Genomic DNA, 22,307 nt, shown 5'->3' with positions numbered 1-22,307 from the left:
CTCCCACCCCTTATAAGACACTCCCCAGCACAGACATATGATCTATCTCTGTTAAAGCTACTTTGTGGATACACCATAAAATTATAGAACCCTGAGGTTCGGAAGGACCTTAGTTCCTTAATATATAATTTAATGCATGCAAGTATTCTTAATATATAACTATCCTAATTCTCAAATTGTCTTCTCTGTTAAGCCATGAGCCAGAATATTACCTTCATCTAGGGAGAACTCAGCAGCCCATTTCAAGATTGGAAAGCTCTAGGTTTATTTCTTCTCCATATGAGCTAAAATGGGTTGTCATTGACATTCTACCCATTAGCTGAATTTATGTACTTTTGAGCCACTGGATCCACAATAAAGTGTCCATGGCTCCACAATAAAGTGTCAAAAACTTAGTACTTATGTTTTATTATTCCACAGTTTTTATAAGTTAAGAATTCAAGCATTTCCTGGATCCTTGAAGTATCTCATGAGGCTGGTGGGTCTCATTGAAAAGCTGACTGGGGAAGGATCTGCTTCCAAGATTGTCACAGGTTGTTGGGCTCAGGAGCCCAGGGATCAGCTCTTTGATAGCTGTTGGCCAGGGGCTGCCCTGAGTTCCTCGCCACCTGGGCCTCTCCAAATGGCACCTAAGAGTCTGGAAGCTGGCTTTATCACAGCCAGCAAGGGAGAGAGTCTTCTAGCAAGGCAGAAGTGACAGCCCCTCGACACCAAGGTGTTCTACTGGCTATAAGCAAGTTACTCCGGATGAGAAGTGAGCTAAGCCATGAATACCAGGAGGCAGGGATGACTTGGGGCATCTATTGCTTGCCTGCTATAGCCACATGGAAGAAATCTATTCTCTCCCACGGAGAATGATCCTTTTAATTGAATATCTGAAGTACATCTCAGAATTTGCTCATCTTTTTGTCTTGGGCTATATCCGAGTGAGTGTCCTCACCATCCTTGACCTTTGGATTCACTTTGCTATTTATCTCAAAGTGGGCCCTAAGCACAGTCCACTGGCTGACATGGATGGGGCGGAGTGGGACTTCCTGGAAGCCCCGGCACTGCAAGCCATTCAGTTCCTCCTGAGCTGCTTAGGGCTCGGTATCAAAAATAAAAGTCTTAGGAGCCCAAGTCTCTCTCTGGGCAAGAGTTTGGTGTCAGCGAGCTGAGTTCTGATGAATGGTCCTATTATTGCTCCAGAGATCCTTGAGCATTCAACTTTTTGAATATGAAATTCATAAATTGAAAAAAGCGAAGATCTCCCCTCCTTCTTCACCCCTTTCCTCCATAATCGTGTGAAGTTTATAAACTTATTTTTTTTTCCTCTCTAGAGTACTGAACAAATAGAACAACTTTTCATGAAAATAGACTATGACGCAGTAGGCAGGATTCAGTGGGTAAGTCGGGTTGTGTTTTGTGGATCTGATTTAAAGTTAGCAGAGAAGGGGCCTAACATTTAGTCCTGAGTTTGGTCCTTTTTGAGGTGCTGTTTGCCCCTCAATATCTTTGCTAGCTGGAAGTTGAACCCAGGAGACATGCTTGCTCCTAATTTTCAAATTCTAATGATGTCCGGCTGCACTTGCAGTAGTTTAGCTAGGAGTTTCAGTAGCTGAGGCAGGTTCCATGAAGGGTGTCCCAAAACCAAGGTTGGAAGGACACGTCTACCACTTTACTCAAAAGCCAATGGAAAAACACCAGTGAGTAAGAAATCCTATGAGTAGCTACAGCTGCTAATCAAGTCAGGGAACACATGTAGTATTTAGAAGTGAGACTGTCACAGAATAAATTCCCCCAAAATATCACCATCATCATTTTTCTGACCCACTTGGTAGTATGAGGAGCTGAGACATTTACTGTTAGTATTCATGGCTGTTGTGTCTGTCAGTGTCCTTCCGTTGTTCTGGGACAAATGAAGCTCAAAAAGGACAAATTCAGCAGTAAATCACCTCTACTCAGGCCTCTGGCCAGTTCCTCAGCCAAATCAAATACAAGTGTTCTTATTGTCACCTGATTTAAAAAGGAACATTCAGGATTCTGGGACAGAAAGGGGAAGCTTCCAGGGACAGAAAATGATTTACCAAGTTCAAAGACGCGCCCACCTTCTCCCCTCTTTGAGCACAGGGTTCTTTCCCATACGTACACTGCTGAGATTCTAAATGAGGCACGTGTCCTGGTGTAAAGAGACTTTTGGAGTCAAATCAATGAGAACTCAAGCCTCTGACCAGCACTTGCTAGTTGTTTGATCTTAGGAAAGTCATTTAAAATCTCTAAACTTGAGGGCTGGGGTTGTGGCTCGGCGTTAGAGTGCTCACCTAGCAAGGCCCTAGGTTTGATCCTCAGCACCACATGAAAATAAATAAATAAAATCTCCAAACTTGAGTTTTCAAAATTTGTAAATGGGGTGAACAGCAGACCTTACCTCCTACAGTTTTGGTGAGAATTGAGATGAAGAACCATGTTGCACAGAACATGGTACACTCCTAACAACAATCCTCCTCCTCCTCTTCCTCCTCCTCCTCCTTCTCACCTTTAAAGAAAACTGGTGAGTAAAAGAAGGAAGCCCAGAGTGGCCGGCCCCACTGAAGGGCACACCACTTCTTTCCTACCAGGTTTTGAGAACCAAGTTCATGTGCTAACTATTATGCCATGTCCAAGAAATGAGTTATCCATTCCCTAATGGCAAAGAGAATTTTTAAAAAGCCAGAAAGGCGGTGGGTTTATAATGAACTGCTCTTTATTCTCCAGGATGGCTTCTGCACATATCTGCAGCTAGAATATTTGGAGCAAGCCAGGGCTTTGGCGCGACAGAAAGAGGTTTCCTTCCTGCTGCCTGCTGTGCTGCAGAAGCTGTCATACGGGGGCCCCGTGCTGCGCATTCTCTCTGTGCCTGATGACACCTTAATCATGATCAGAGAAGATGGAGCTATTTATTTCTGGTCTCCGCAGCTGAAGTTGAAAAGAAAAAAGCAGATTTTTGTATGTGATTTTCATTTGATAAGGATGCTGAGTGCTACAGTTTGATTTTATTTGCTATTTTAAACTGCTCCTTAAGTGGCATGATTACATAAATTGTGCCCTTGAATATAATATATTCATGTTGGATTTTGCTGGTCTATGGAATGCAAATAAAATATGAGCTCTGCATGTAGTACAAGATAATGCTTCATTTTGCTTCTAACATCAGATGGAGTGATGAATTACATGTGGATCTATCGTGCAATTTATCATATGTCTTAATGAATGACAAATGGAGCAGAATCTTCCTTATTTCCTTCTTTGTGGTTCCATCAGTTTAGGTGGTTGTGCTAGGATTTCTCATCAGAGAACGTATTGTATTATAGAATGAGAAATTCAGAAGGCATAAATCATTCGGGAACTACATTTGGGAATAACAATGTCTGGCCCACTTTAGGATATATTTTTCTCTTGGAAGTCATTCTTTTATCATCTCATTCAACAAATAGCTGAGCCTCTGTTGTGACCCAGGCTCTGGGCTGGGTGCTGGGGACACAGAATACAGTGTCTGCCCTCAGTTAACTTAAAATCTGCACTGGCAGTTATAGCTAAATCTTTCAGGGTGCAGAATAAGCCATGTGCCTGGAGAGGGAATGAAGACTATGTAACAAGTTCTTTAACCTTGAAGGAGAAAATCAACTTAAATAAAACTCTACAACATGAAGCATCCTTGTTATGGACATCGATGGCTTGAAAAAACTGAAATTGTTCACTTCCACCCTTCAACCCTCTAGGGCAAGTCCCGAAGTGGGAAGCCCAGGTGGGCGACAGACGTCATCAGCATGCCACAGTTCAACAAATTGATCGTTGGGACTGGGTGAGTGAGGGAAATCTACCGGAAGAGGGTGATCATGATCACAGTGTTCCATCTGTTTCCCCTCAGTGCACACACACACGTTTGTGGTATGAGAATCAAGTCATGAAACTCATGGGGAAAAAAAAATACTAGACCTCGCATATTAGTCCAACTACACAAAGTTATCACTGGGGCCTCCTGCAGTGATGTTGTCCGTTGGGAAGGGAGAGCCTTCTGGTTTTGACCCAATGTCACCATCAGGGAAATGAGGGCGGAGTCTGAGCCCCTCTCCAAGTGCCTCAAGTTGGGCCATGGCAAAAGGCGAGCAGCTTGACAGAAGGAAATTTGAAAGATTTGAATCAAGTTTGAAGCAAAGGCGATTTTGACACCGTGGGAGCATGAGCTGTGATGGGGTGGAGAGGAAGAGGCTGAGAAAACGAGGCAGTTTAAACTCTGGGCTCTTGGGGGCGTGGCTATGGGGGAGGGCGGAGCTTAAAGGAGTTCTCCCAGTCCCTGGACCCCCCCCCACTCCTGGAAGCCCTAAGAGTGTTTTCTCCTCTCCACCTGGTCGCTCCCAGAAATCAGTGGTTCTCTACGTATTAACCACTTCAATGAACCAGCTGCTATTCCGACCCCAGACCATCCATATATTTTTATTAAATATTATTTATTTCTTGTTAAGTTTAATATCATTGATTAATATATTTTTATTAAATATTTTTATTTCTTGTTAAGTTCAATGACACATTAATATATTATTTTGATAATTAAGATATGTTCATTAACATCAATATAATTAATATAATTAACTGTTTAAAAGCAGCAAATTTGGCTCATCTCAGTTTGATTTTTTAAATTTTTAAATTATTTTTACTTCTTATTAAAACAACATTTGGATGTCTTTATGGAGTACCTTATCATAATTTGATACATGCATGTAATATGCAATGATCACATTAGGGTAATCATTTACCACGACTAATAAAGTGTTCATCAATTTTATGTGCTGGGAATTTTGTACTTCTCTTTTCCAGTCATTTTGAAATCCATAATTACATTGTTTGAACTGGTAGTTACTCTACTACCTTACAGAAAAGCAGAACTAATTCCTCCTGAGCTTTGGTTCCCTTCCTAGTCTCTCGTGACCATTCTTCCCGCTGTATGCTATGAGATTGATTCTGTAGTCTCCACAAGTGAGTGAGAACACGTGGGTCTATCTTTCTGTTTGGCTTATTTCACTTAACATAATGGCCTCCCCGGGTTGAGTGTTTAAAGTGTGCTCAGCCACCTTTTCCTGTGTGCTACACACTGGGGTTCAGAGATGCCACAGTAGCTTATATGAGGCTCTGAACCAACAGGAAGATGAGGCAAAGCTCACCCTCCCAGATCAGGGAACCACTTTTGAACTGCAGCACAGGTGGAAAGGAAATGGGGAAAAAGACGTTTTACATCAAGGAGGCAAAAGCAAAAGGCGTGGGATTGAAAGTGACCCCTGGGTGTCCTACGGGAACAAATCAGAGCAGGAAGTTGCTTTTCACACACCACAAAATTGTTCCTGTCTCCATCAGCTCCAAGGTAGACCACCTACCATAGGAGAGAGGGGGTCAAGGGTGCGAGTTTCGAAGAGGGAAAAGGAGGGAAGCACCAAATTCACCCTTTCGTGCAGAGAAAGAAGCCTCCGACCCTCTGCTTTGCGAGTCGGATGACATTTACATTGTCCACATCCAATATTCGCTCACATTTTATGACTTGGCAGGTCCCAGGGTTGGACCTATCATTTTTTCACCCGTCTTCTCATTGAACCTTCCTAACTCTTCTCTAGACAGGAACTGCGATGGTCCCATTTTACAGATGAGGGAACTAAGCCGTGGGCTGGGGTCGGAATCCCCCACTGCTGGCATCCAGAGCCCAGGTTGTTGGCAAGCCAGCCCCAGAAGGGGAAGGACTGGCTCTGTGGCCAGATTTAGAGCCAAGCTGAAGAGATGTCCCCCATGTCAGGAGCTGAGAGGGAGGCCCAAGCTCAGCTAGAGGGTGGCCCCACTGGGTGGCTTCTTCCTGGTCAGGTAGGTGCCACCGCTTTGTGAGCTCTGAGGAACCTAAACTATTCCTACAGAGGTAAAGCAAAAGCTGAAAGCTTGCTCCGACTGTGCTTGATTTTTAAACAGACGCTGTGAACTGCAGCTGTACGAACTCTCTAACCTGGAGCCTTACTGTCAGATCGGCAGCCTGGAAGCCACACCTCTGAAACTGGACTACAGGTAAGAAGGGGCACCCAGGGAGGCTGGCTCGCACCCAGTCAGTGGAACCCGCCCTCCTGTCTCCTGAGGCACACATGCCTAAATCTTTACAAGTTAGGGTTTCATCAACACACACACACGACCATGGCGCACTCACAGAGGGACCTTCTTGCATCTAGCAAGGCGAGGGAAGTCAGGAGGTGAAATTACTTCTAGAGTCATGCAAATTATTTATTACTCTGTGTGTTTTAATTGTGGCCAGATTAATGTTCCTGAAACTCAACTCTGATCATATTACTTATTATTTATCAACTTCCTGTTCAATAATATCCACAGCCTTTGAATGAGTCTATTTTCTGTTGCTGTTACACAATGCCCAAGAGGGGGTAATTTATAAACAAAAGAAATGTATTTGAGCTTAAAATTCGTGGGACTGGAGAGTCCAAAATCCTAGCAACTAGCATCTGCTCAGCTTCTGGTAAGGGCCTCGTGCTGCTTCAAGTTATGGCGAGAAGCACTGACATTCAGAAGAGATGAAATTAGAAGCAAACTGGTTTATAACAACTGGCTTTCGGGGGAAATAAACCAGTCTCCTGGGAGAAAGGCTTTAATCTGTTCTCAAGGGCTCCGCCCCCAAGACCTAAACACCTCCCGCTAGGCCCCACCTCCCAATACTGCCACATGAAAGAAGACTTGACGAGAGTTTTGGTGGGGACAAACCATATTTGAACCGTAGCAGATGACATCTGAGTCCCCTCTTTTGTCCCAGCCTCCTGCACCCTCGAGCCACAGAAACACCTACCTACTTGAACAGAGTGTCTGCCACACTTCAGGCACTGTCACCTCCACACTGTTCCTGATGCTGTCCCTTCTTCCAGCCTTCTTTCCGATGTTTGTGGAGTCCACTCTATGGAACCACATGCTGGATATGAAGGATGCAGGTAGCTCCTGCTGAAATCCCACCATTTTTTAGAGTGTAAGTGTCCTTTCTCTAAAGATTCTCCTGAATCTCCTTTATGCCCAGAAGCAACCCCCCACCCAGGAGGTTCCCCAGCCTTCAGCTGTCCCACACCTGGCCACTGGTGTGCAGGTCCTACAGCTTAGGCTTGCTGACTACTCTCTGGCACCTACACCCTGACAGACACATAATAGGTGCTCAAGAAACATTTGTGGAATGACCAAGTTAGAAATCTCGTCTTGAAGAGGGGAAGGGAGAGTCCATTTTATTTTTGCCTATTCCTTCCCCTGTCTTCCTTTTTCGTCTCCTCATTATAAAATAGAGCCTCTTTAGCTACCCAACTATTTCAGTAAAATAGATCTCTCATTCATTGCTCTCCTACTCATCATTTTGTATATTGAGAAATACAGAGAAAAGTTAATAGATTTAGAAGAAAGTGATTGAAAAACAAAACTGTCAGGTTCTCATAGAACAAAAAGCATGGGCAAGATCACCTGGACCCCCCTGCCCTGCGACACCCTGCCAGCCCCTGCACTTCTCTTGCAAGGCAGAGGGAGCCTGCTCTTGCCTTCCCAACTCCTGCCCCTAGGGCCTGTCCTCCCAGCCCATCAGAGGCCCTGACTGCTCTGTACCTGCACTCCACAACAAGGGCTGTAGGGGGCGCTGCAGTGCTCTCTGCACCAATGGGGCCCAGGTTCCCGGCCTGCAGGGTGGCAGGTTGATGAGTTGTGGGGGTTGGTCGCCATTTACCTAAACTGACTTGCAGCTACCTCAAATGACACAGTGTGCTGTCACAGGAAAGGCCATTTAAGTATGAACAGAAAGAAATCATCTCTGGGAGAACTGGTGGGGATGGAGCTCAGCCCTGCTGCCCCTGGCCAACCGCCCCGCCCACCTCCAGGCAGGGGGTCAGCGCAGGGATAGCTGAGCACCTCTGGTGCAGCCCCCGCCCCCGGGGAAGGCAGGATGAGGTGGTGGCGGCTCTGGAGCCCGAGAAATATGGCTCACATCTCACCCCCTTTACTCATCTTCGGGGACCTGGACATGTCACGTCTTCTTCATCTTCGACTCAGACGTCTCATCTGCAAACCACAAGTAATAAGACCTGCTTCCCTGCACAGTGGTGACGGTGAACCACGTGGTGTAGATCAAGCCCCTAACACAGCATCCGACAGCAAGCACCCCACACATGGAACTCCCCTTCTCATCTCCTCCCCATGCTCTGTGGCCCTTGAGGCTTCTTTTCTCTCTCTTTGCCCTTAAAGTCCCCGAGAGGCCTCCCTGCCCAGTCTCTCCCTGGCTTGCAGCCACTCTGGCTTTGTTCAGCTCTTCAGATCCATCAGCTCCTTCCTGTCTCAGGGCCTTTGCACACACTGTTTCTGCTGCCTGAAAAACCACGGTCATTTTAAATCTCACCTTCTCTGACGCTCCTCTCCTAAGCTCCTAAGCATTAATGGTGTCCCCTCCAACCCTGTTCCTTTCTTTGTTGCACATATTATAGCCCAAGTATGAGGTTGTTTGTCTATTAGCTGGGAGGACAGGAACAACCAACTTTGTTCCCCACCCTACCTAGTAATTAATTTGATATTTTTTTAAAAAATGAAAAATCAAAAGCTTAGACTAGTCCATAAAACTGGTAAAATAAAAAGAGTACCCACATCCCTGGTTGGTGGGAGGATTTCCTAAGATAATATTTCTCCATGATAGTGATGGGAGAACACTCCAATTTGATAAGTTCTAGGGAGACTATGGTCCCAGGAAGTCATGAGGACCCTGTTCTGGGCTGAAAAGTGTGTGTGTGTGTGTGTGTGTGTGTGTGTGTGTGTGTATGCTCGTGTGCATGTCCTTTGCCACAGACTAAAGATTCAGAGGCTAAACACATGCACACTCCTTGAGGAGACCAGTTTGGTGGGTGTCTTAGTCCACTCTGATGGAGTGGCTTAACCAACAGAAATGTACCTGCTTATAGCTCTGGAGCTGGAAGCCCAAGGTCAAGGTGGCCACCAATTCTTTCTCTGGTGAGACTTCTCTCCTGGTTTGCAGATGGCTGCAAACATGGGGTGAGGGCCTCAATGCATGAGGGCTGGGGGCTGCACACAAGCAGCTGTACTAACACATCGCCTGTCTGGCTGAGGACTTCCTCTGGGATGCAGCCAATGGCACTGTCTGATGGGTCGGCCAATGGAACTGCCTGTGGATGATGTCATCCCTAGACCCCCTCCTCCAGGGCCAGTGTCCTGTTGGAGGACTGACCCAAGAGACTAGGAGTAGGGTTTAAGATGCTTCTCAGCTCCTCTGAAGCAGAGACAAGTTTCCTCCCTCTCTGTTTCTCTCTCTCTCTCATGTCTAGCTTCCAGACACACCCAACAGAAACCCACTTCAAATCCGCACTTTAAAATCCATTATAACCCCACAGACTGGGCATGACGTGTGTACGTGTGGGAGGGACTAGGGGTCCTGCCCCTACCTCACCCTTGCAACCTCATGCGAAGTTGCCTGGCTTGTTCTTTACTGAGTCCTGGTGAAGCAACCAGAGCCCAAACTTTGCATTTTATCTCCATTTCATCTTACCACCCCTCTCACACCCAGACCTAATCACTTAAAGCAATAGTACAACCAACATGGTATTTATCATAATCTGCTTGGAGAGCAGAGCCCTGGTAAGCACAGTGATAGTTAGTTACAGGGACCGCAAGCTCCAGGGAGCATTAATCATGGTGTCTGAGTGCATCTGTGGGAGCACATTGTAAACTAATTACCAGGTACAGTGCCACTCTATCATTACCTCTAATATATGATTTCAAATATAATACAACTTCTATTTTGCTGCTTTCACACCACTGTAGCCAAACTCTGAGGTATGCCTAGCCTGAAAAAATTTAGGTACAAATATAAAACAGGGAGGCAAGAGTTTTAGTGTGTGTGTGTGTGGGGGGGGTGGGTGTGTGTATCTCTAGACATTGGAACCCAGGGCCTCGAGCATTCTAGGCAAACAGTCTATCACTAAGCCACACCCCCAGCTCAGAAATATTTTTGACAAGTGACAAATGGAGTTCTTGGATCACAGAACACATCCAATGGCTATTTTTAAACAAAACAAATAAACACATTAACAAACAAGTGATTTATTTTTATCCCAGCCTTGACCTGCTGCTAATTTGTCTACTAACCCAGAGCAAGACATTGTCTTCTTTGAATATAAAATAAAATAATAAATAATAGAATTTTTTTTCTTTTTTAACTAAGGGACATGACATCAACCTCCTGCAGAGGATTTCTTGGGCAAGAACTTAAAATTTTAGAGCTTTTTCTTAAGACAACATATAAGGAAGAGAACAAATAGAGATTGATTTCATTTGCTAAATTAAACATTCCTGTTCTGTTCTGTATAAAAGGGATATTTGTATCTTGAATCCTGATTAACCCAGGAAATGAGCTCTTAAAATATAGATTTAGGAAACAATGCTTTTCTTTCTCAAAATTTTTGCATGCTGGAGGGAGAAGCAGACCAGCCAAGCCATTGCTGCACGTGGGGACCCAGAGCTGGGGGGAGCTAAGCTGGAGTGGCTGGGGGCAGGGGGAGTCAGAGAGAATCCTCTCCCCTTCAGGCAGCAGCAGGATGGGGACTGACAGCAGAGCCTTCCCAGGGGACTCACCTTTGAGTTGGAGGACAAGATGGAGGGGCAGACCTAGGGTCCTCCCAGGCCCCCTAAGCTGCATGAGCAGGGCTGGTGGAGGGAGAGAGAGGGGGGAGGCACTGACGTCTTTGGAGAAGACAGTGTGTTTTGGAGCAGGACTGCCTTGCAGGAGAGAAATGAGAGAGGGTGAGGCAGGACCATCAGGGTGTCCTCATTTGCCATCTCGTCCCTGCTAGGGACTTCCACCTGTGTTCTATACATCGTGGAGATTTTAAGCAAATATTTAAGGAGACTTAATCAGGTACAGAAATGGGGGTGGGTTAAACCTGATCAGAGAACAGTGGGGAGAGAATTGCAGAAGTTCAGACTCTTCATGCACCTCCTGAAGCAAGGGTTTTCTTTCTAACGAATAAACAATTGAATGAATGAACACGCTATACGGCCTTCAAGCCTTTTAGTGACTGGTGTACAGTACGTGCTCACTAAACAGTGACGAGAATGATGATGATAATCCAGGTGGGGGATGTCGGAGGAAGCCACGGAAGGGCTGATACAACAGACAGGGGAGAGAAGGAAGGTTCCAGCACTCTGCAGGAGGCCAAGTCTGCTGCTCTTGTGACTGACAGGAGGCTACTGGAGTCTGCGGATGATGCAGTCGGCACCTACTCAGGGGCCAATGTGTCGTTCTGTTTGGTTCAGTCTGGATGAGATGCTCTTAAAGATCCCTCCTGTCTACTCTTCTTCCCTGTCACCTCTCCAACACCATATCTGCCACCATAACAGAGAAGGGACAGGACCTTGGAAGCTCCCACTGCTGTACCCCCTAGTCTGCCTGGGGCACTTAAGCGCTTCTCCTATGACTTCCTGTGGGACTTCCTTCACATGCTGCAGACCTCAGGGCTATATGGCAAACCTGTAGGAAGCTGGCCGAGTCCCAGCCCTCCCAGGGGTCATGCCCTCAGCTCTGAACAGAAGGAAGTGAAGGGGATGAGCCTGAGTACACCTCAGCCACACTCAGGGGACATGTTTGAGATTCCTGTGGGCCCCTGTTTGCCCTGAGTAGTTGCCCACAAGTCCCAAGTGCCTCTGCTCCCCTTGGGGCCAAAAGTGATTACACTGTTTCTCTTACTCTTCAAATCCCCAAGCCCTCCCCACTTCATCTCAGCCATGATCCTGTTTCTTTCCTCAGGAGGACACTGGGGCAATCAGGACAGAACTTCCTCAAACATCCCCTCTGCCCACAGCACCTGACCACATGCTCTGCCTTCTCACTGGCTGCACCAGCTGGCCTGTGCATGCCTCTTTGCAAATCTCTCTACTTAGGTACCAGATTTCAGCCTCTCTCACCTACTCAAGGACACCCCTCCTAAAAATCCCCCATCATTTTCCAAGAACTTTTCATTCCCCACTAGATCCTTCCCATGAGCTAATAAAAATGGCGGTGTTTCTTCCATATTGAACAAACAAAAAATTTATTTTTTATATCCCACTTGTTCTGCCAGCTAATATCCCTGTCTTAGAACATTTTCTGTTGCTATAACAAAATACCTGAGTCTGAGTGATTTATATAAAGAACTGAGGTTTGTTTGGCTCACAGTTGGGGGTGGGGGGCTGGGACATCCAAGAGTATGGTGCCGGACTTTTGCTTAGCACCTGGTGAAGGCCTCGTGTTTCATCAAAATATGGCAGAGGGCGTCACATAGTGAGATGGCAATAGAGAAAGCATGCCAGCTCAGGTCTCTTCCTCTTCTTATATGTCACTAACACCATGATAGGGCTCCACCCTCGTGATCTTCTCTAACCCTAATGACCTCCTGACGGCCCCACCTACAAATAGTGCTAACAGATGAATTTGAGGATTAAATTTCCAGCACATGAATTCTGGGGCTGGGGGCATATTCAAACTAAGCAGCCCCACTTCTTTGGGGTAAAAATCCCTGAAACAAATCAAAATCATATACGTTTTTGTCTTTCCCATCTGCCCCAACCATTCTCCCCATCCACCTCCACCAAGTGTTCTCCCCCAGGGTTGCCAACAACACCCGCACTGAGCATGTGTCAGTCAGCACGCACCCGCGTGACCTGTCAGCGGCCACATTTGATCCAGTCGATCCTCACTTGCCTTCCGAACACTCCACCTGGTTTTTCTTTTTTTTTTTCTGGTATTCCTTCTTGGTCTCCTTAGCAAGTTCCCCCTGACCCACCCTCTTCTCGCTGACCTCGTGCCCTTGAAGCACCCCAGCTCCCACCCTTGGTCCTCTTCTCTCTCAATACCCATCCACCCTGGTCATCTTCTCTAGTCTCCTGGCTTTAAATACCACCACGATGCCATGCCGAGGACTCTTCCAAGGCTGTGTGTCAATCAGGAGCTCTCGCCAAGCTCTGGTCCTTTGGATATTCCACTACATTCTTGCCCTTTCCATCTTGAGGTCTGGCAGGCGCCTACCAACACCTTGGCAGTGACCGGGGACATCTCTTGCCTGCCTGCGCTCTAAGCCCTGCAGCCCTCCTCCTAGGGCTCACCTAGGGCCACTCATAGCTCCCTGCCCACCCAGGAGCCTGCTCTCTGTCCTCCCTGCACACCCATCTACTTCAGATGCTTACCGTCCTGCTGGTCCCCAAGACCCAGGTCACATGCCATTCTTCTCAAAGCCTTTGTGAATCCTCTGATCCGGAGTTAATTTATCCTCTTCTGGGTCTCTGGAGTGTTTTATTATGATCTCTGTTCCCGACATTAGCACCCACCGTCCTGTGTGCTAGTCAGCGATGATCCATGTACTCAGTGAATCCTGTGGTCCAGGCGCTGTTCAGGCTGCGGGGAAACTTCGACGCACAAAGCAGTCCTCGAGGAGATGGCAAGGCGTGATTGTTCAAGTCGGGAGAGGTTGGTCATAAATAAGACCTATTATAAAGGCATCAGTCACCTAGTACTAGAAGTGTCGCGGCTGTGGGCAAATGACAAAGGATGCCAGGGTGGATGTGTGGGGGCTGCTGGGAAGGGCTGGGGGCTGTTTGTCGCAGTATTAAGTAGGGTGGGCAGGGCTCAGTGGGAAGGGGGTTTTGAGCTAAGACCTGAAGGGGGCAAGAGAGGGAGTCAGAGGTGCCACAGGGACACATGGGAGCCAGCACTCAGCTAGAAGCCTGGAGGGATGCACCCTGGTGCCCACCCATCAGGGAACCACAGCATCCTCCCGGTCCCCTAACTCCAGCCCACCGACACCAGCCCCACCCATTTATGACTCCCCAATCTCTCACTGGACCTAATATAATAACCTCCCAAGAGGCAAATCCCCCCAACTTTTTTTTTTGGAGTCTTCATTACCCACTCACTAACAGGGTTCTGTTCCCCTGACCTTGGCAACAATGACCCATCTGTGGTTCTCCTACTCTGCTTCTCACCTGTGCCCCCTCGGCCTGCTCCTGGTTCCACATTCTCTAGTACTGTCTCTCCTTTTTATAACTTTAAAACTTACTTCTTGATGCCTGCACTCTAAACACCAGAGTCACATCCACGTGGCTGCCCGGGAGGCCTTGCACCCCAACTGAGCAAACGCAGCTGCACCACCCCGGATCCCGCGGCTTTCCTGGTGGTGGCTACCCTAAGGTGTTGGATCAGCCTGGCCTTCCTCATCCAAGTGAGAAACCTTGGAGTTCTCTGGGGCTGCTGCCTTTCTTCCTCGACTTCCACTTCCGATCAATCAATGATGTCATGTCCCTTCGGTCCCCTCATTTCTGTGAACACTGCCTCAGAGTGGGTCCCTGTCGTTTCTCACACGTGCTGTTTGATCATCTTATGGCTTCCAGTATCTCTCTTTGCGGCTGAGCCTGTGAACTCCGAGCACATCTGATTATACTCTGCTCAAGAATCTTCAGCAGAGCCCCGTGGGCCTTGGCCACTGTCCGAGTGGTCGAGGCCTTTCTGCACATGGACGCTCATCATACGGTCTGCGCTCGCTCCTAGCTTCTTTGATGTGCAAAAGCACTGAGCATCTCTATTGTTTTGTGGTTTTCACCCAATTTGATATTAAGACATTGGTTGGCTGTCTCAAGACACAGCAATTCTTATGATGACCCAAATGAGACTTCTTACGTATGTGACAAAATCCTGGCTTCCTTCAATGCATTCGTACAATTAATTTGGTGCAAATCAAGCACAGGCTAAATAAAAATGACCTGCATTCTCTCCTTAGCTGGTGTAGGGGCAGGAAGCCCTGAGGATCCATTAACTTTCCTTCTGGAAAGCTGAAATCTAGAGGAGATTGAACATCAATAACTAGAGACACTTCAGTGTGAGCTATCATTTGACTGGTCTTTCCCTCTTCATGTCTTAAAAAAGAAAGAAAGAAAAGAAAACCCACAATGATTTGCCCCTGGTAGACAGTTTTCATCCATCTCAATCTAGCTGTCACCTTTCATAACTGAGAGTCAATTATTCTCTCCATTTTGAAGGGGGAAACACAATTTGCTCTGCGCTTTATGCTACTGCATTCTGTAGGGGGAAAAAGAGAAGAAAGGTTCTTTTAAAATCAAAAGTAGCTCCATTATGGAGATGACGAGATCATTAGGATTTAGAATACCAAGATTTGTCAGAAATTGACTCACTTCTAAGGCTCTGCAATTTAGAAAAAGTTCAAAGAAACAGAATCTGGAGCCAATCCAAACCTCCCCGGGGATTTCCAACTTCCCAGCTCCCTCGTTCTTCCCACAGGCCTTGGGCTGAGTTTGCCCTGGGCCTGGAGCCCTGTCCTAAGCACTGGATGAAAACTTCAGGTTATTTGATGTGGTGAAACGCTCTCTGGAATCACTGGCTTTTCAAGTCAGTTGGGTTCAACTTCACTTTCTTATCCCTCCCTCCCAAACAAGATGCTCTCCTTTGCTTCTTTGATGGATATTTACACACACACAAACACACACACACACACACACACATTAATGAGAAATGAGAAATTCCCTGCAGGGGGAAAAAAAAAAAAAGCTATATCAATCTTAAATTGGTCCTCTTCACATCTTTAAAAGAAATCAAAGACGGCCTGTTTGGAAATCTCTGTCCTTTTAGCTTGTTAATGCCTGCGTGTATGGCCATTGCTGTGGCCCCAACGAAATGTTTCAGATGCCTGAATCCCCAGAATCTGGTCTCTCGCCAGAGCTGCAGAGCAGTATGAATAATTTCTGGGCTCTCTTACTCAGGATTGATGCATTTCTGGATTTTTTTTTTTTTTTTTGGCAGAAATGCCATTGAAATCTCTGTCTCTATAAAAAGTCCGTGATTTTGCACTTTGAAGCACAACCGGAGACTCCTTTCAGGGTGAGCAACCGCAGAGCAGAAGATCTCCACTCTGGACCATTCTTTCCATTTTTTTTCAACAGTCCTGTGAGAAAAACATGTCAGCATCCTGGGGCAAAGATTCCTAAAAGACGAGCCAGGGATATGACTGCCGTATGCTGTGCCTTATTTTAACGTACTTAGAATAGTGCAGCAAGTGAGACTCTTAGTCCCTAACTCCAGATACGCAATAAATAGAACTTACTTCACTTTCCAAAACTCAAGTTCATTGCTATTTTGAGCTCCCACTACCCACCATAATCTCAGTCACTTCAGGGTTTCCCTCACCAATATCCTGCCCTGCTTCTGGGGCCCTTTGCTGGGACACCTCTGATCATGACCATGTAGGGTATATTCGTCAGCTTTCCATTGATTTAACAAAATACCTGAGATAATCGACTTGTAAAGAGAAAGGGGTTATTGGGGCTCAATTTTAGAGGTTCTGGTCCATGATCCATTGACCCTGGTGCTTTGGGTCTGCAGCAAGGTAGCATATCAAGGAGGAAGTGTGTGGTGGAGCAAATGAGAAATTGCCTCATGAGCCAGGGAGCAAAGAAAGAGGAAGAATCTAGGGTCCCACAATCCCCCTTGAGGGCATGCTCCCAATGACCTGAAGACCTGCCTCCAGGCCCACTTCCCAAAGGTTCTGCCACCTCCTAACAGCCTTACCCTGGGAATAAGCCTTTAACACGTGGGGCTCTGGAGGACATTTAAGATCCACACCGTAGTCTATGCACTCGGCTACCAGGGCACCATCTGCTGCAGCCCCTGCAGCCGCTCTTCCTTGGGGGCTCCCTGTCCTCACACTCCTGGTAACTAGGCCTGGTAACTCAGCCTTTCTCCTTCTCACTCCCCTGCAGTTCTTCTCTGCCTAATATCTCCCCAACTTAGGGGGCTCATTTTTAGCCGTGGGGAAAATCTTCCTCCACACCAGTCTGTCCTTACCTGCTGCCCCCTCTCCTCACTCACTCTCTGCACTTCAGGACAATGAATTCCTTGATGTTCTTTGAACACCCAAGGAGTGCTGCCATCTCAGGGCCTCTACATTCACCGTTCCCTCCTGGGGGAGTGCCCTTCCTTCCTGGAGTCCATGTGGCTCACTCCAATGTCACCTGCTCAGCCCGGCCTTCTCCTCCCACCCTCTACAAAGACGTTCTCACATCTACCCACCCCCAGACCCAGATGTCTGCTTTATTGACCTCCTGGGCACTTCCCAGCAGCTGACATGTGAGATGTTCATTGGTCTTTGTTGATTATCGCTTCCCCCCATTAGAATATAAGCGCACGGAAGTGGGGATTTCACCTATCACATCCCAGTGGGATACACAACACCAGGCACATAGATGTCGTCTGTCGGTATTTGCAGAATGCCGGAGGGGATGGGTCTGGAAGACGTGCCCTGACTCGGCCAGGTTCTTGCTACACCCTACATTCATTCAACTGGAAGGAGAGTGGGCAAGGCGGGTAAGGCGGCAGCCCTGAGCTTGGCTGGGTGGTGACTGGGGCTCAGAAGGCATCATGGGAATACCAGGACTGAGAGAGGAGGTCCTGTGGCCTCCAGGATCGATTGTGCTAAGAACCGAGGCTGGCCATGGCCCCGGGCTTGGAGGCCAGGAGGCTAAAGGTGAAAGGCAGCCACCTGAGCAACCCGGGCGCAGCATTCAGGAAGACACCGCACAGGCCAGGAGCACTGACATCAGCTAGGACACGCTCATGACAATGAAGTTCTGTCCCAAAATTTGATCAGGACCTGCTGTAAACACAGAGAGCTTTATCAAGCGTGATTTCTGAGTGGATAACCAATCCCCTCCCCCATAAACAGGTGCAAGCGACATTTCCTGGATAGATAAGAGAAGAAAGAGATCAACACTGGGCTCTCGGGGGATTCAGACTGGGGTGGAAGGAGACAGGCATTATGGGAGAGCGAGGGTTAATGGGGAAATATGGCGCAGGAGTGACTAAACAGCTAGTGGATGGGGGAACTGGGCATAGCACACTGGGGACCTGGACAATAATGGTCCACAGAGCTTCCAGACTGGAGTGTGCAAGAAGTGTGTGTGGTGCCTGGAAGTGCAAAATGCATCAAGGACAAGGCTCAGTGTAGCCTATTATGGGCCTGGCACTGTTCTGGGCACTTGGGATACATTAGTAAAGAAAATAGGCAAAACCCCTGCCCCAGTGAACTGGGCTCCTAGACAATAACCACACAACACATGATCATGCAGGAGGTTAGAAAGGCACAGTGCTAGGGATAAAGAAGGGTCAGGTAAGTCATAAGAAATTCAGGATGGCCATCGAGTGAGCATTGGGGGAGTCCAAGCCATTAGTGCAGACAGATGGCGTTAACTCCACGAAGCTGAGGCATGTGCTCACCAGTGACTTACAAGGACTCACAAGCAAGTAGTGAGGACGGAGCCGGGCACTTGAACTTGGGGAGAACAGAGTCATAGGCAGCTGCTAGACAAATAAGAACCCAGCATTTCCACCGGCTTCAGCCTGGAGGTCGCTGCTGACTGGCGAGACAGCTTCTGTGAGAGTTGCAGGCAGAAGCTCTGTGGGGATGTTGTCAGAAGACACCAGGAAGGGAAAACTAGAGACAGCAGCATGAAGTTCTCTCTCAAGTCACTTTGCTGTAAAAGAAAGGAGAAAAATAGGGCAATAGAGAGAAAAGGGGATTGAGAAAGATTCCCAAGGCTGTATGCTCTTGGGAATGATCCAGTAAAAATTGGAAAACTGAGGATACAAGAGAGATGCCAAATGACATCCTTGAGTGAATGAGAAGGGTTGGGACCTAGGGCACTGGCTTCATGGGGACCATGGGCAGCTCATCTGGTGGGACCCAAGGGAGGGCTGAGCAGGGGGTTCAGATGCAAGTGTGCATGCGCTATGTGGTGGGATCTGATGGAGGGAGGGTCTTTTTGGAGCAGCTTTCTTTGTGACTTAGGAATTTCTCATCTGAGACTGGCGATTGGGGACAAGATGTTGGAGATTTGCAGAGAAAGGAAGAAGTGAGTTGGTCATGGAGAGTGGGAGATGAGGGGCGGCTGCCAGGAAGCACTGAGAACTCATTAGTGGTTTGTGGTCATGAATTTGAAGTGAGACCACTCAGCACAGTTTGGTGGTTCATCTCCAGCCACATTTCTCACATGGCTGCAGGCAGGAGGAAGGTAAGAAGTCAAGTCAGGCTTAACTCAGGGTGTGGTTTTTCCATGCAAGAGCAAAAAACAGAGAGAGTGAGCAAGGAGATTGGGGGGGGGGGGGCGGGATATGAGGAAGTGGTAATAATTGTCCATGAAGCTCAAGCCACACAAGAAGGAAAATGGAGCCCCCCAAAGGATCCGGGGTGGTGAAAATGTGTTGAAGTGTCAACCTCAGCTGTGGAGTCGGTAAATTGGAATGGTTGGAGGTAGAACATGTGAAATTGAGATTTAGTGTGGGGTGGAGAGTGTGCCAGTCAGTACTAGCAAGGTCAAGGCCATGACCATGGCCATGAGTGACAGAAGCACGGAGGAAGACAAGAAGACAAGGTGACTCTAAAGTTCACTGGACAGTTATTTACAATCAATATTAAAATCGCCAAGAATTATGGAAAGGAAAGTGTTGGAGAGAATGGTAGTGCACAAGGACCTTTTCAAAATCTTCTGTGAAAATATTAACTACAGAAACACACACACACACACACACACACACACTTTTTTTTTTTTTGGTCCAAATAGGCCTTGTGATAGCTTGTCAGAGAGCCTCAGATCTTGGGCTTCTTGAAGGCCAGGCATGAGTCCTACATGGACCACACGTGATTTTGCTAGGATATGTTCTGTCAAATCTTTTCAAGTGAATATAACTTCACAGTGGAACCTCTGGGCTACCAGGAACCTGGCTCTTCACTATCTTTCTCACTTCCTCTCTGTCTAAAGACAAAATCAATTGACCAATTATAAAGTACATCCAGAAATAAACATCCTTTCTAAAGACATAAAAGAAAATCCAAATATAGGGTAAGGATCTATGTTCCTAGATGAAAAAATTCCATGTTGTGAAGATGTCCCAAAATCAAAAGCCAAATTCAGTGTCCAGTTGGAATCTTGATGAGACAGTTTTGGAGCTTAACAAGGTGACTCTAAAGTTCACTTGGAAGAGTAAATATGTGGGCTGGGGCTGTAGCTCAGTGATACAGCATTTGCCTAACACGTGTGAGGCCCTGGGTTCGATCCTCAGCACCCCATAAAAATAAATAAACAAAATAAAGGTATCGTGTCCATCTACAACTGAAAAATAAAAATAAAAAAAGAGTAAATATATGACGAGAGTCGAGAAAATGTTGTGAAGGGGTCATGAGGAAGGCCTTGAATTACAGATGTCGAGTCATCTATTAAGTTACAGTAAATGAGAGAAGTGACATACTGGGGCAGAAAGGAGCCCACAGATTCACGATAGAAGTCTGTACACCCAGAAAAGAGCACTGGATGAAACTGATATTTCAAATTAGTGTGGTAACAATCTAGCAAATAACTGCTGGTTTTCATTTAGGGGGAAAGTTTAGTCCTTGCATCATACCATGTATAAAAATAAAATTCTAGGAACAGCAAAACTGAAATGTTTTTAAAGTATATACTAGAAGACAATATAGGAGACACCTTAATAAAAACACAGGTGAAAGAGTCCTTTGCAAAAGCAAGACTCTGAAGCCAGGAGTGAGGAGCAGAAGTGACTATGACACAGCCAGAAGAGTATCTCTGCACAGTAAAAGATAGAGGTCTGAGAACTTTCGGGATAGGCAAAATGCATTTATTTATGTTTTGGGCTATTAAGGACAACATTGTCTAAAAAAGGATTTGGATATTGACAATAATGAATATAGAACAAAATAAAAGATGACATGCACTTGCATATTTATGACTGGAGATGAAGGTGAAATATATATATATGTGTGTGTGTGTGTGTGTGTGTGTGTGTGTGTATAAATGAAGATAAAAATTAGTGAGCAAAATATCTCCCATAATACCCTAAATAAATAGCACCTTTCTCTTTGAGCTTCTTAGATGCCAGAAAAAAAAATAGATAAGCAACATCTATAGTAGGCTTCGTACTGTCTGTAAGGAAATTATAATTAAGGCGTTTAGAAGACATAGGTGTGTCCAATACTGACATGAGAAAAGTCTTGAGTAGATTCCCTTGTCTTTTGAAATAAAAGCAATATATAAATCTGATACAAGCTGAAAAGTTATTCATCAAATTTAAGGTAGCCACACAATATCCAACAAGTAAACTGGTAAACTGATAATCCCCAGATTATCAGTGGGGCTTCCACCGTTAGCATCCACCCAACCCCTTCAGTTTTTTGATGGGAAATCCAGCCATAGGAAGCATTTCTGTGTTTCTTTGTAGACAGTACTGAGATTTGAAGGTACACCGGTCAAAGCCACACCACTCAATGTCCTGGTCCCCCTCTCCCCCTCTCTCCTGGCCTCTTTTTTTCCTGCCTGTCACCTCTGCCCTCCTACCAGGCCCCCATGTTCAAATCTCTCACCATCAAGGGGCATTGCTGCCCCCAACTCTGGTCCTGGCACAAGTGGCATCCAAACCCTTGGAACCCAACACCCCACCCAGAGCTGTGGAGTTGCAGCAATTCCTCATAAAAATCAAGTGTCTCAGAGGAATGTCCTCACTGACCCCCTCATGCACTGGGTTCAGGGAGCTGGTCGCCCCTGACTTCCCCCCATAATGCCCTGAACAGTTTTGAGAAACAAACAGCATCTTTCTCTTGGAGCTTCCTGGATGATGGAAGAAAAAGAGGGAAGCAACATCTCTCGGGGGCTCTGTAGTGTCTACAATTAAGGTATTTAAAAGATGGAGACATCTCTAATACCCACACAAGAAAGGTCTCAAGTCAACTCGAGCGTCCTGGCGCAGGAGTGTGGGGCCCCTCCTTCCAGTGGCTAAGGTGGCACTGAGTCTGCTTCCCAGAGGGCTCATCGGCCCGGGCATGTCTTTACAGCTCGCTCTCAGCTCCCGCACTGATTTTTAAATAAGTTTCTTATTTTAACCATGAATCTGCACAGTGGAAGTAGGCGATCAAAGGAAGAGAGTCGGAAATCACGAAGTAAACAAGTGTCTATTTCCAAGAATGTTCTACAAATCGAGCATGACCTGAAGGCCCTTTGCCAGATTCCCCCACAGTCCCGCCTGTGGTTTTGATGCCGTATCTGAAGATGGTGTTTCGTGTCCGTGTTCTTTGCTTTCAGCTTCCTGGATTCTGACAAGTGCCTGATTCTCTACGGCGATGACCAGGTAGGTGTGGGGGTGGAACTGAGTCAGGAACCAGAAGACCATCTGCTGTCCTTTGCAGAAGAAG

General features: G+C 46.7%; 1 protein-coding gene across 1 annotated transcript in view; it reads left to right on the top strand.

Annotated features, from left to right (window-relative positions):
* LOC114087309 (cilia- and flagella-associated protein 337-like) overlaps positions 1-22,307 on the top strand; it is a 124,823-nt gene that overhangs the window by 14,736 nt on the left and 87,780 nt on the right. The window contains exons 2-4 of the mRNA XM_071611759.1: positions 2,734-2,964; positions 3,738-3,820; positions 5,965-6,057. Of these exons, the coding sequence (XP_071467860.1) occupies positions 2,734-2,964; positions 3,738-3,820; positions 5,965-6,057 (407 nt within the window). The remainder of the gene's footprint in view (positions 1-2,733; positions 2,965-3,737; positions 3,821-5,964; positions 6,058-22,307) is intronic.

The sequence above is a fragment of the Marmota flaviventris genome, chromosome 4 (genome assembly GCF_047511675.1).
Source record: "Marmota flaviventris isolate mMarFla1 chromosome 4, mMarFla1.hap1, whole genome shotgun sequence".
Lineage (NCBI taxonomy): Eukaryota > Metazoa > Chordata > Mammalia > Rodentia > Sciuridae > Marmota > Marmota flaviventris.
Note: the sequence above shows the minus strand (reverse complement) of the source record. Positions and strands in the feature narration are given on the sequence as shown.